This window comes from Mus musculus, chromosome 8 (assembly GCF_000001635.26).
Source record: "Mus musculus strain C57BL/6J chromosome 8, GRCm38.p6 C57BL/6J".
NCBI lineage: Eukaryota > Metazoa > Chordata > Mammalia > Rodentia > Muridae > Mus > Mus musculus.
The window spans coordinates 88,657,528-88,671,588 of NC_000074.6; the positions used below are offsets into that span (position 1 = coordinate 88,657,528).

Genomic DNA, 14,061 nt, shown 5'->3' on the forward strand with positions numbered 1-14,061 from the left:
CTCCCATTTTGACACTTTCTTTGGGCATAGGTAAGCCTTGGTTATCTGTCTTATTATTAAAAAGACAGATTTTGAAATATCCTGAGCAACCAGGTGAAACCTGTCTACAGTGACTTTCACCGTAGATGGTTAGACAATAGTAGTGTATATAGTAGTTTATTTCTGTAGAATTTTTCTCATGGGTTTACCAGCTTCTTCAGATAAAAAGCCTCCTGCCTGTGGTAAAGGTATGATTGTAGAGGTCTGGGAACCTGGAGGATGAGTGAGCTGGGTAGTGGAAAGGTAACCTTGGCACATATTTTACACACAGTCATTTAAACTCTGGCTTTGGGGGAATGGCAACCACTTTCTAGTTGTGCCTGGATTCTCCCAGTCCTGGGATCCTTTTTCATCCTTTCAGAATGCAGATCTTTGGGCAGTATGACAGGCAGGGACAGTGAGTGGCTGGGTCATGCTTTGGAGTGGGGAAGACATACTTGATACTGCCATGCCAGAGCTCTTGGCAGACTGTAGGGTACACATGACATGCTTTTCAACAGCAACATTTTGGTCTTAGGACTTAGCCTTAAGAAGTCTTCTACCATCCATCCATGTGTCCATCCATCTGTCTATCCATCTGTTCATCTGTCCATCCACCCACCTACCCACCCACCCACCCACCCATTCATCCATCTACCCATCTATCCCACATCTATCCATCCATCCATCCATCCATCCATCTACCCATCCATTCATCTATCCACCCATCCATTCATCCATCCACCCATCTATCTACCATCCATCCATCCACCCATCAGTCCATCTGTTTGTCCGTCTGTCCACCCACCCACCCATTCATTGACTCATGTATCCAACCATCCACCCACCCACCTGTCCATCCATCCATCCATCCATCTATCCATCTGTCCATTCCATCTATCCATCCATCCATCTATCCATCCATCCACCTACTTACCCACCCAGCCACTCATGTATCCAACCATCCACCTATCTGTCCATCATCCATCCATCTGCCCATCCATCCATCCATCCATCCATCCATCTGTCTATCTGTCTGTTTATCTAGTAGGAGTCCTTTTATACTGCCTCTGTCATTGGGACTAAATCAGTGAATACAACAGAAAACTTTGTTGTGATGTTCATACCTCAGCTGGAGATAGATCATAGCAGAAGCAAGCATTGCAGAGTTTGGAAGGTGCCCTGTGCAATGGAAGATTAATAAAGGAGTGGATCTGTCTGTTGAGAGTCCCCAGGGTATAAAGTAGTGACTTCACCTTCCTGAAAGGTTGTTAGAGTATTCTCAGTGAGAAGATAGGAGCTGGGAAAAGACTAAAGTGGGTGAGAGAATTAGCCAGCCAGCGGTGGGGTTTAGCACTCTAGCCAGAGATGCTGTTAGAGCAAAGTCCTGAAGTAGAAGCACACTGGGCATGCTCATTAAATGAGAGGGAGGCCAATGCTAAGTGGAGCATTCAAGGGGAGGAGGGGGCCAAGGCAGTCAAGCAGTCAAGAAGAGATGCAGTCTGGGTTTACATGGTCACAAACAAGGATGCTTGTCTACTTTGGCTCTGGAGTGTTTACCATTGGACTCAGGCCATGGCTGGGATGTTTATGCTATGCTTGTGTGACTAACCTGTAAAATACTCACCTCTGACTAGGAAGCAGGCACTCTCCTCTGACTGTGGTGTGGGGGATGGAATAGGCTGTAGGCAAGGATTGTGCAGAGACTGGCAGCTGTGCAGTTTCTGGGTAAGCCATGATGTGCCTTGGAGCAAGATGGCAGTAGGCCTCATGTGCATACAGGGCTCCATAGCCATCAGCTAAATGTACCAACTCTAGAAGACATAACAGAAAAGAGATTAAAAAGCAGCACGTTCCACTACTTCTTATGTTGACCGTGTGGTGAAATGGCAGGATTTTGCGTGTTGTGGTAAAGTATGATCTATGACCAAGTACACCCAATACTTGTCACTGAGGCATGTGGCTGTTAGGCTTTGGTGCACATATACCTTGCTTGTGTGCTCTGGACTCTATTTCTGTCAGACAGCTTGATTCTGGTACTTTGAAGGTGGAGACTACAGGATGTGCTGACAATGTGCAGAGAAGGGACTGTAAGGTGACCTCAGATGTTGGGCTGAACAACTAGAAGGATTGAGGAGACCTGAGCAGAGACTAGGAAAGGCGTGTGTGCGTGTGTGACCAGCATGTGTGTGTGTGTGTTTGTGTGTGCATGCACGCGCACATACTTATGACACATTTAAAAGGAAAAAAATGGGCAGTTAGGGGTGTGGGTCCCAGACTCAGAGCATAGTTTAGGCTGGAGAAGAAAGTGGGTTCTGTGGAGAGAGAGAGTTTAAGCATCCAGGCCATGGGACTTGGTACAACACCAGCCTTCCAGGGGTCTATAGCTTCCAAAATCATTGCTTGCTTTTGTCCGTTGGTAGGTTTATGTATTTGTTTGGTCTTTTTTTTTTTTTTTTTTTTTAGCTTTTAATTTTTTAGCTATTCATTCTCTCAGTGGGTTTTGGGAGGAAGCCAGGTTGGCTGTGTGTTTGTTTCACAAACCACGACTACATCATCTTTGTTTGCTAAATGCAGACGGTAGAGCAGTTGTTTTTCTGGGCTCTCATTATGCTAGAAGAGGACTGTGTATTGGTTGTATTGTTGGTAGTTTTTACTTTATCCTGAATGCTTGATGCCAGGAGTGTTTCAGAAAATTTTTTGGGTTTTAGAATATTTACATAAACAATGAATACCTTGGCAACCCGACCCACGTCTAACGACAGAAGTCATTTATATTTCATGCACACATGGCTGGAAGGTAATTCTACACGATGTTTCAATTTTCCTGTTGTGACATTGTGTCAGCACTTAGAATGGTTGGGATTTAAGAGCATTTGGACTTGGGACCTTCAGATTAGGGGTGTCCAACTTTTAATAGAAACCTTCCCACACTGTTCCTCTTCCTTCGGCCTTCTTGAAAATAGCAATGGCCTTTTCTTTGTTGTCTGTAGGCAAGAAGGCTGCTTGATCTCGCTGCGGTGAAGGCCAATGGACTGGCTGCCTTCCTTCTACAGCACGTCAGGGAACTACCAGCTCCACTGCCTCTGCCTTACGAGGGTACGTATTTGTCCTTCTGGTTAACACAGACCCCTGGTTAAAGAGCAAAGCACAAGGCAGTTAGCGTCCATGGATGGATGCCTGACGTCCTCCAGACTCAGTTCCTGCATCTGAAGCCTAGCAGCAACCTGACAGCAGTGAAGATGGAAAAGATGAGGGCATGGCGGCTCTCCCCCTTCCTTGCTCCCCAAACCACATGATACTCCCTGGAGCCAAGGCGTGTGGAGAGAGCCAGCTATGGGTACATCTTGCTGTCCAAATTGCATTCTAGACCAGACACAGATAGGGCTAGGATCTCTCAATCCACGAAACGTAGTTTCTCATGATCTGGAACTCATAACCAGGCAGACTTAGAAGGTGCAGTCTCATCCATGGTATGCTCAGCTGAGCAGTGAGAGAGGCTCCGGTGACACGGCTAAAATGTACCAGGCAGCCTGGCATACACTCTATGGAAATTTTCTGCCATTTACCAACAGTTCTGAGAAGTGGGTATTTGCTATGTTCCATTTCACAGATGGGAAAATTGAGGCTTGAGTAGCAAGATGGGTGTGACTGGAGTGTCCTTCTCTACTTGGGAGAAGAAGCCACCAGTTGCAGAAGGATGCAAGCCTGGTACTCCCCCAGTCTTGTTCTCATATAACTGGGAAGAAACCTAATATAGACTTCTGGTCCATGAACTATAGCTAACAGAAGGGACTATCATTCTGGCCTTGCCTTCTGTGCAGAAGCAAGTGTGTGGGCAGGACGGCTGGAGGCCTGTGCTTGGTACCCAGGTGTATACTGTTTCATACAAGAACAGGAGATGGAATTCACTGTGTAGATGCCACTGTGGCCCTTGGGGAGTATTTACTGACAATGTCATCAAGTATAGCTGGCCACATAGGCATTAGACAGTTCCCGGACACAAGATGCTTCTAAAGATGCCAATTAAGCAGGTGGACATGGTTGTACACACCTGTAAGTAGAGGCAGAGAGATCAGTAGTTCAAGGTCATCTTCCATTACAATATCAAGTTGGAAGTCATGAGACCCTCTCTCAAAAAAAAAAAGTAAAAATTGGGTTTATTTATTTTTTTAATGAAAATGAGAGACATTTCTTTAGTTCACTCTACCAAATTTCATTTTGCCTACTTATTTTTTTTAATTTGTGTGTGCCTGTATGCAAGTGTGCATGCACGTGTACGTAAGTGCACGTGTGTGTGTGTGTGTGTGTGTGTGTAGATGCATGTGAGTGTGCCATGACATGTACATGGAAGTCAGAAGACAACATTCAGGAGTTGGCTGTCTCTCCCATCGTAGTTTTGGAGACTGAACTCATGTCACCAGGCTTGGTATCAAGTGCTCTTACCCATTAGGCTATCGTGCCAGCACTAGGTTTGTTTGGAAGCTTTCAGTGATATTGGTAATGGCTAGAAGCTGGCATTCTAAGTCATGGCGTTGGAAAGGGGCCTGTGTATCTTTTGGTATATGGTCAGTGCTCCTGATATAGCCAAAGGGCAGAAAGAGCCACAAGGATCCTCGCCTTTGGGAACAAGAGGTCTCTAATACTGACTGCAGCAGCACGGCCTTTAATCCCAGCGCACACTGGGGCTCAGGCAGGAAGACTGCAAGTGGGAGGCAAGTCTGGGCTCCAGAATGAGACCCTGTGTCAGAAAAGAAGATGAGAAGAAGTGACAGCAGCCCAGGTGCCTGCTTCCTTTGTCTCTGCTGGTACTTCAGTGGCCTGAGAGCTCTCTGACAAAAACTAGCTTGCCTCTGAGTTGAGGCCAAATGGGCTGGTGCTTTCCCAGGGCCACAGAGGCCATGGTGGGGTGAAGGTGTTGACATCCTATGATGTCCTGTGACGTTCTGCCAGCCTGAGCCTCTGACCAGCACTTCCCCATTTCTTGAAAGGAGAACTAAGCTCTCATTAGGAAGTGCTTTGCACTGGCAGTAGGGCCCTGGATGCAGACAAGCAGGAGGAGGAAGGGGCAAGAAGGAAGTATCGGAAGGTTTTGACGAGGATTTGGCGCAGGCACCTGGTGATGCTGAGGTCTCAGAGTTAGCCTTTCAGTCTGACTAATCCATTTAGCATGTAAGATAACACAGACATGGGGGGCCGGGGGGGCGTCTGGGAATCAGATCTGGATGCTGCTCTCTGTGGCCATTTTTTTCTTGTGGTGGTGCAGACATCTACCAGAAGTAGCTCAAGAGGGGAAAGTTTCTTTGGGCTCCCAGTTTTTAGGACTGTACAATGTGGCCAGGAGGGTTGGTGGCTGGTGCAGCTTGACCCAAGGAGAGATAACAGGAGGGGCTGATTTCATTACAACAATGAATGGGAGGCAGAGAGCTCAGGTGGCAGTAGGCCGGGACATAGCCTTTGAGTCCTATCCTCAATGAACCGTATCAGCCAGCGAGATTCTGTATCCTAAAGGTGCTACCTCTACTGAGGCAGTACTATTAGCTGGGGACCAAGCATTCAGACACACAAGCTAATGGGGACATTTCAAATGAAAGCCTTAATAGTCCTTGTTTCTACAGCTAAGAACACTGGATCCTGGGAAGGCCAAATGGCTTGCCAAGCAAATGGTGGGCCTGAGTGTCAGACTTCAGAATTTGAAGACCTAAGCCCTGCCCCCTTCTATTTTCCATCAGAAATTGGCAGTGGACACTAAAGGGTGTCTCGGGCCACCCAACAGGAATAGACAATCAAGATACAGATCCTGCAACTCATACCCTCCCTGGTCCCTTCAGGAGTGCATAATAAGAATGACTGTGGCTAATGTCCTTTGTGTTGGATGCTATACTGACTAGGTGGCATGCACACCATCCTTGTTTAACCATATCAAAGTTCCCGGCTATATTCCTGCTTTGCAGGGGAAGAACCAGGTTTAGGAAGCCCCTGGGTCCTGTCCCCCAAACCCTCAGCTTAGAGGTGAATAAGGCAGGACAGATGCCCACTAGGACAGATGCCTACTAGCCCTTCCACACATTGCATTCCCCATGCAGGCTACTCTCTGTGTAGGTCCCGCTGTGACCGTGGCTTCACCCTCATTTGCCTCTTCTGTATCCTAGCTGCTGAGTGTCAGAAGTTCATATCTAAGCTGAGGACCATGGTGTTGACTCAGTCTCGCTTCCTCAGTACTTACGATGGGTCGGAGAATCTTTGCCTGGAGGATATATACACGGAGAACATCTTGGAGCTGCAGACTGAAGTGGGCACAGCCGGGGCCTTGCAGAAGAGCCCTGCCATCCTGGGCCTGGAGGACCTCTTTGATACCCATGGTCACCTGAACAGAGATGCCGACACCATACTGGTGGTGGGCGAAGCAGGCAGTGGCAAGAGCACTCTTCTGCAGCGTTTGCACCTGCTGTGGGCAACAGGGAGGAGCTTCCAGGAGTTTCTCTTCATTTTCCCATTCAGCTGCCGACAGTTGCAATGCGTGGCCAAACCGCTGTCCCTGAGGACGCTGCTCTTTGAGCACTGCTGCTGGCCTGATGTCGCTCAGGACGATGTCTTCCAGTTCCTTCTTGACCATCCTGACCGTGTCCTGTTAACCTTTGATGGCTTGGACGAGTTCAAGTTCCGGTTCACCGACCGGGAGCGCCACTGCTCTCCAATTGACCCCACGTCAGTCCAGACTCTGCTCTTCAACCTTCTCCAGGGGAACCTGCTGAAGAATGCCTGCAAGGTGCTGACCAGCCGTCCGGATGCTGTGTCAGCGCTCCTCAGGAAGTTCGTTCGCACAGAGTTGCAACTGAAGGGCTTCTCTGAAGAGGGCATCCAACTGTACCTGAGAAAGCACCACCGGGAACCTGGGGTGGCAGACCGCCTCATCCAGCTGATCCAAGCCACCTCAGCCCTGCATGGTTTGTGCCACCTCCCTGTCTTCTCTTGGATGGTGTCCAGATGCCACCGGGAACTTCTGCTGCAGAACAGGGGCTTCCCAACAACCAGCACGGACATGTACCTCCTGATCCTGCAGCATTTCCTGCTGCATGCCTCCCCTCCGGACTCCTCCCCACTCGGTCTGGGACCTGGACTCCTCCAAAGCCGGCTCTCCACCCTCCTGCACCTTGGCCACCTGGCTCTCCGGGGCCTGGCCATGAGCTGCTATGTGTTCTCAGCCCAGCAGCTCCAGGCAGCTCAGGTTGACTCTGATGATATTTCTCTTGGTTTCCTGGTACGTGCCCAAAGTAGTGTGCCCGGGAGCAAGGCGCCCCTGGAGTTCCTGCACATTACCTTCCAGTGCTTTTTTGCCGCTTTCTACTTGGCTGTCAGTGCTGACACATCGGTGGCCTCTCTCAAGCACCTTTTCAGCTGTGGCCGGCTGGGCAGCTCACTGCTGGGAAGGCTGCTGCCCAACCTGTGTATCCAGGGCTCCAGAGTCAAGAAGGGCAGCGAAGCAGCCCTGCTGCAGAAGGCTGAGCCACACAACCTGCAAATCACAGCAGCCTTCCTAGCAGGTCTGTTGTCCCAGCAGCATCGGGACCTGTTGGCTGCATGCCAGGTCTCCGAGAGGGTACTGCTCCAGCGTCAGGCACGTGCCCGCTCGTGTCTGGCCCACAGCCTCCGCGAGCACTTCCATTCCATCCCGCCTGCCGTGCCCGGTGAGACCAAGAGCATGCATGCTATGCCGGGCTTCATTTGGCTCATCCGTAGCCTGTACGAGATGCAGGAGGAGCAGTTGGCCCAGGAGGCTGTCCGTCGCTTGGACATCGGGCACCTGAAGTTGACATTTTGCAGAGTGGGCCCTGCAGAGTGTGCTGCACTGGCCTTTGTACTGCAACATCTCCAGCGGCCTGTGGCCCTACAGCTGGATTACAACTCTGTGGGAGATGTTGGAGTGGAACAGCTGCGACCGTGCCTTGGGGTCTGCACAGCTCTGTAGTGAGTGTGACAAGGTCTTGCCGATTGGGCCTGTGGCAAATGCTACTGTCAAGGCTGGACGTAGAAGCATAGAACACTGTTGGGACCCAGAAGTCTGGGTCCTATTCCACCTCTGCCACCCTTCATACAACACCAGCCAGACCCTTCCCTCTTCTGGGCCTTAGTTTCAGAACAAATAACTATAGCTATTGTCTTAGTTTGTTTTCCTTTGCTGTGATAGAATATTTTGACCAGAAGCAGCTTGAGGAGGAAAAAGTTTATTTTATTTCGCAGGGTACAGTCCATCATGAATGGAAGCAGGAGCGTAAAGAAGAAACAGTGGAGGGGTTCTGTTTACTGCCTTGCTTCTTCTGGCTTGCTCAGCTAGCTTTTTAGTACACACCAGGCCCACCTGTCTAGAGATGGTATCACAGTGGGCTGGGCCCTCTTCCATCAATGAACAATCAAGGAAATGACCCATAGACAAGCCCACGGGCCAGTCTGATGGAAGCAATTCCTCAATTAAGACTCCCTTGTCCCAGGTGTGTCAAGTTGACAACCAAGATTAGGCATCGCAGCCAGACTTGAAGTTTTGTGTTAGGCACTGTGCTATACTTTCTGAAATAACCCCATCCATCCCCACAACCATGCTGGGCTCAGCAGGGCTCTTAGCACCCCACGATTCTTTCCTTGAGGCTCACAGAAGTCAAGTAACTTGTCAGAATCATATGGGCAACAAGGGTGGTTTTCACAAAGCATGCCTTTCTGGTTTCAAGTCTCCTGTCTCTGGATGCGTTTCCACTGCTCTGGGGAATCCTTGAGGTCCCACACAAAGTTTTGTGTCTGTATTAAGGACCACTTCAAACCAGAAATAGTTTGAGCCCCATTTGAGTCTTTAAAATTTCATCATTATGGGACTTCCGTCACTTGAGATAAATCAGTTGGAGAACTTCCCATCACCCACATTGCTTTCTGTTCCATGGCTAAAAACATGAGGCTCTGCTCCTTGGAACATCTGTGGGCCTCTTTCCATGTCTGGGGTTGGGCAAAGGCAGAGAGTATACTCAGATCTGGTGACCAGCATGCCCCTCCCACAACCTCCCTTCTCACTTGTCAGTAAACAGGGTGGCCTGCTATTTATTTAGAGCCTATCAGAAAGAGGAAGTTGTACATTACAGTTAAGATCTAGAAACAGCCTCCTGGGGCTTTGGCTCTCCTTGCAGATAACCTTAATTGAACTTAACAAAAGGCAAGATTCCTGTCCGTATTAGGTGACTTATCTGCTCTAAGGTAAAGCCACAACACAGACACCTTTGTGCAACTGTGTGTTGACTTACCCTTGTACAGGGATGTGGTTGCAAGTTTATAACATAATATGGTGTGTTGTATATGCAGTTAATGTGTAGCTCTGTTGCACACAATAACTGTATAATAGAAATATGAATAGCTCCATCAGGGTCTTGAGGTAACAGATGCAGCCCTTAAGTTGGGAAATAGGGGGAAAGTCTATGGAAGGGACTGCAGAGTTGTGGGTGGGAATTAGGAAGGGCTCTAGGGAAAAGCCTGAAGCGAGAGAGGATTTGCTGGCTGAGAGGAAGACCCAGGGAGGAGCTTTAGGAAGGGATGCATCTGAGGTAAGAAGGCGCTTTTCCTCTGCCCCTTGCCTTTCCAGTGCTGTGCCTTCAGCTGGCTGAGCCTACCTGAGGTCACCTTAGGGTATCTGCCTCCTAGCACCTAGAGCCAAGAGAAGAGCATGAATTTGGCTAGGAAAATTAATGAACATGATCTGTACCATGCACCATGTCTCTGGGAACAGAGCTGCATGGGACCTTAATTGGGAACTTGGAGCCCTGGGTGTTGAAGCTGCTCTCCTGGCTAGTGGGCCAAGCCTTTTTTTTTTCAAGACACAGTTTCTCTGTATAGCCCTGGCTGTCCTGGAACTCACTCTGTAGACCAGGCTGGCCTTGAACTCAGAAATTCGCCTGCCTCTGCCTCCCAAGTGCTGGGATTAAAGGCATGCGCCACCACGCCTGGCAGGGCCACTCCTTTTAAACCACAACCTCAGAAGACCATATATACTGGCCTGGATGACCCTCAGAGCAAGTCATCTCTGGATTTTTATTTTTAAGTGGGGCTTCAGCTAACTCACACTGATCTCAAACTTAAGATCTTTCTGCCTCCCCCCATTCGTACCAGAGTTACAGATACAGTATACCAAGCTCAGCACCCATCCATCCCTGGAATTTTTAAATGGTCCTTTTTTTTTAATGATTAAGAACGTTCATATGATTCTGTGACATGATGGGACCAGAGGTCTGGGAGGCTGTGGGCCTGTCTGTTTTCAGAAAAAGGGAGTCCTGGCCTGGTGTCATGAAAAGTCGCTTGTTGAATTGGAGGTTCCTGGGCTGCAGTAATTCCTGTTCAGTAGGCTTGGGTGGGAAGGGGGTGCCTGGGGGAATTGGGGAAGTTGGGGAGGGTTGGGAACCTGTGTGTTATTCAGACACCAGAAGTCTTGCTCTGTGAGAATCCTGCCCTGCAGAAATCAGCTTCTTTTAGTCCTGAGTGGTTACCATGTGTGGATGTATGTCCCTCAAGGGTCTGTGTGTTGGGAGGTGCAATGTTTAAGAAGGGCGGCACTATCTGTAGGTAATTGGAGGTGTGCACTTGTAAGGGATTATGGGAGCCCAGCTCATTCCTTTAGCGTTTATCCCCTGGCTGGAGATACACGCTGTTTACCCCTTTATCACGATGTGCTGCCTTGACGCAGGTTCCAAAGCAGGAAGGCCAGCAGATAGACTGACATCTCCAGACATGTGTGTCAAAATGGATCTTTTTGCTTTTTAAATTAATCACCTCAGGGATTATGTTAGTAAGAGAAAGCTGAATGCGGCGCTTAAAGCCCTTGACCGAGCTCTACTGTTCTTAACCTTTGTACAACTAAGAGGTTAGCATTTCGTGTGTGTGTGTGTGTGTGTGTGTGTGTGTGTTTGTGTGTGTGTGTGTGTGTGTGTGTGTGCGCGCGTGCGTGCTCTCGCGAGTGCATGTGCATAACACAGCCACATAGAGAGAGGAAAGAAAGCAGAAGGGAAGAAGGGGTCAGCTTTTCTCCCACAGTATGAGTCTGCATCTTCCCCACCCGAAGGGTTTCCATGCCAACTGAAACCCTGGTCTCTAAGAAACCCTACATGCAAAGCACTCCTCTGCAGGCTTCTTTAGACTCTGCTCTCTTTGCCTCTAGGGTGATGGTTTCAGCTTTCTGTTCCCCTCCCAGAGAGAATGCACAGACCCACGGGCGTGCAGAACTGAAACAAGAGCTTTGGGAGATGACTTCCCTCATTAGCTCTGACTCACCCTGCTCTCTTTCAGCTGTCCTATTTCAGCGTTGACATCCTGCTCAGACTTTCAGAATTGTCTGTGGAGCTCACTAATAGGGCAGAAGACCTGCAGCTTGAAAACCACTTCCCTGAGAGCCCTAGAAAAGCCCTCGGGGAGGCTGCACCGTGCTGTGCTTAAGGGCAGGTTGGCAGCCCAGCTGTCCTGGCTCAGCATTGTGCAACCCCAGCAAAGTCACCCCCTTTTGTTTGTGTCTCTCTTGAGGACACATCAGTAGGGCCTACTGTATGGACTTGGGGTGAAATTAATGATACTACTGTTGGGGGGGTACACAGAGCAGTGCCTGGCACAGAAAATGGACTGGTGATTTCAGGTGGCTTTTACCATGTACAGTGCATGGGTAGAGTTTGCTGAGGTGGGCATTTCTTTGTTGCAGGTGCAGGGACCTGGAGATAGCTAGTCTAACTGTTTGAATGAGAAACACCCCGCTCTACACACACACACACACACACACACACACACGCGCGCCAATAGGGGCAGGTATTTGAACACTTGGTCCCCAATTGGCAGTGATGTTTCAGGAGGTTTAGGAGGTACGGCATTGCTGGAGGTGGCTTTTGAGAGTTTAGAGTCTTGTCACATGGAGTTCACTGTCTTTGTGCTTACCGTTGGAGATGTAAGCTCTCATGCTGCTTACCTGCTGCCAATGCCTCCCTGCTAGTGTAGACTCTTACCCTTTTGGGACCATAAGGCAAAACAAAAATCTCGATTCTATTATGTTTTTGTTGCTGTTTGTTTGTTTTGCTTTTGGTTCATAGTGTTTTATCACAGCAATGGAAATCAAACTAGGACAGTTAGTGACTAGCTGATCAAGGTCAGCGCATCCTGCTGAGGGGGACCATTACCTGGGCTGGTAACCACCTATGCAAGGATTACTTACACGTGCCAGTGGAGGGCATCGTGTTTCTGACGTCACTGGGTACCTATCCCCAGGCTACCAGCTCCGGGTTGGGGCTTGAGAAGCTGTAGTTTAGGAAAGCTCTCAGATGACCTTGTGACCCAGGCTCCCTAGCGGAGCTGCAGGGCCTTGCCCATCTTCAGGGCTTTGGTGAGCCAAGGGCAGATCAGCAGTGCTCGTTAACTTAGGCCTGTTTCCAAGGTCTGGGATACTTGTGTCTAGCTAGCTAGTCTCCAGTCTGCTTTCTAGATGGTTCATCCTGTTCTGACTGCTTCTGCCACAGGCCAGCTCCTCTCCATCTTAACAGCCTTATATGGGGTGACTGTCGTGGTCATTATCCGTCTGCAAAGATGGGAACTGGGTTTGAAATCAACTCCATGGCTTCTCAAAGACCCCAGTGTTCTTTAGTTAGGGCTCAGGGTCCCCAGTCCTTGGACTGTCCTCTATCACCAGCTCCCCTGGCCAGGGATTTTGGATGGGGGCGGGGGGTCTCTATCTGCATGAGGTACTCTGCCCTTCTGGTTACCAGAAGCACAGTGAGGTTGTCATTTGGAGGTGAGGGTCTCCTTGGGGGGGGGGTTGTCTCATCAGCTCTACTTTTAACTGAACCCATGATGTCTTTTTCAGTTTGCGAGATAACAATATCTCAGACCGAGGTGCCCGCACGCTGGTTGAGTGTGCTCTTCGCTGTGAGCAGCTGCAGAAACTAGCGTGAGTCGGATTGGGCAGGGCCACTGAGGCAGCTATGGGTGGGTGATGGGGTAGGCCAAGTGTGACTCCTGGGGTAGGCAGGATGGCTCCTGGGAAGAGAGGAGGACTCCCCTGTTTGAGGGCTCACTGGTCCTGTGCTTTGTTTCCATCTTTCCTGGAACCCAGCAGTCTCTTCAACAACAAACTCACGGATGCGTGCGCCTGCTCCATGGCCAAGCTCCTTGCACACAAGCAGAACTTCTTGTCCCTGAGGTGAGCCTGGACTTCCCTTCTTTTCTGAATCCGACATTCCCAGAGCTGAGTTTACATGATCTGTGACCAATGGTGGCTGGTGATCCTTGACTGCATCCAGGAAAAGGTCTCACTTTGAGCTCATTTCTTAGCTCCCATGCTGTGCTCTGCTCTGCTCTGTGGAGGCTAAAGAGCTCCTGTCTTTTGGAAGTTTTTGGTTCCTGGGGTGGAGAGTTTCTAGGCCTCCCTGCCCGCACCGCCCTCCGAGTGCCCTCCCCCTCACCCCGTGTCTATGATCTCAAGTTCTTTGTGATATACACTGAATCTGCGCTAACTGTCACAGCTGTGGTACCCAGGTGCTGGAATGTTCCCCAGAGCTTCCTCAGCACTCGTCAGGCAAGGTTTGAAATTCCATCTGATGCTCCTGCCCTCAATTTGAATTGCTTTCCTACCCAAGATTGACAGATACACCCCAAGTACTTAATGCCTCTCTCTTTAGTTGCTTGATCTCAAGTCTCTCTCTCTTTCTCTCTGATATTCATGCCTTTTATGATTTGCAAAGCAACAGTGAAGACAGTGAAGAGTAGCTCCTCTTATTTCTTGCCTGCTGGCTGCCTTTGGAATGAGGGAGGCCATTTTAAAATATGGCCACGCAGCTCTCATCTCAGGGCTACAAAGGCCAAAGCCACAGGTGCCACTTTGTACAAAAAGCTCTGTTTTACCACTGCCACCTGCTCCCCCAGTCTCATCTGGTCTAGCCATCTACTGAAGTCTGTGGGTAGCACAGGCTGTTGGACTCAGACCTGGAGGCCTAGGTTTAGGGCCAGTCCACGGTGCTTTCATCATGGCTGAAAGCAGGGACT

General features: G+C 49.5%; 1 protein-coding gene across 4 annotated transcripts in view; it reads left to right on the forward strand.

Moving 5' to 3' along the window:
- The window catches only part of Nod2 (nucleotide-binding oligomerization domain containing 2), a 41,160-nt gene that overhangs the window by 10,213 nt on the left and 16,886 nt on the right, over positions 1 to 14,061 (forward strand). For 3 of the 4 annotated variants that reach the window (XM_011248390.2, XM_006531029.4, XM_006531028.3), the window contains exons 3-6: positions 3,012 to 3,117; positions 6,171 to 7,986; positions 12,884 to 12,967; positions 13,133 to 13,219. In XM_011248390.2, coding sequence (XP_011246692.1) covers positions 3,012 to 3,117; positions 6,171 to 7,986; positions 12,884 to 12,967; positions 13,133 to 13,219 — 2,093 coding nt within the window. The remainder of the gene's footprint in view (positions 1 to 3,011; positions 3,118 to 6,170; positions 7,987 to 12,883; positions 12,968 to 13,132; positions 13,220 to 14,061) is intronic. The other variant, NM_145857.2, reaches the window with a different exon arrangement.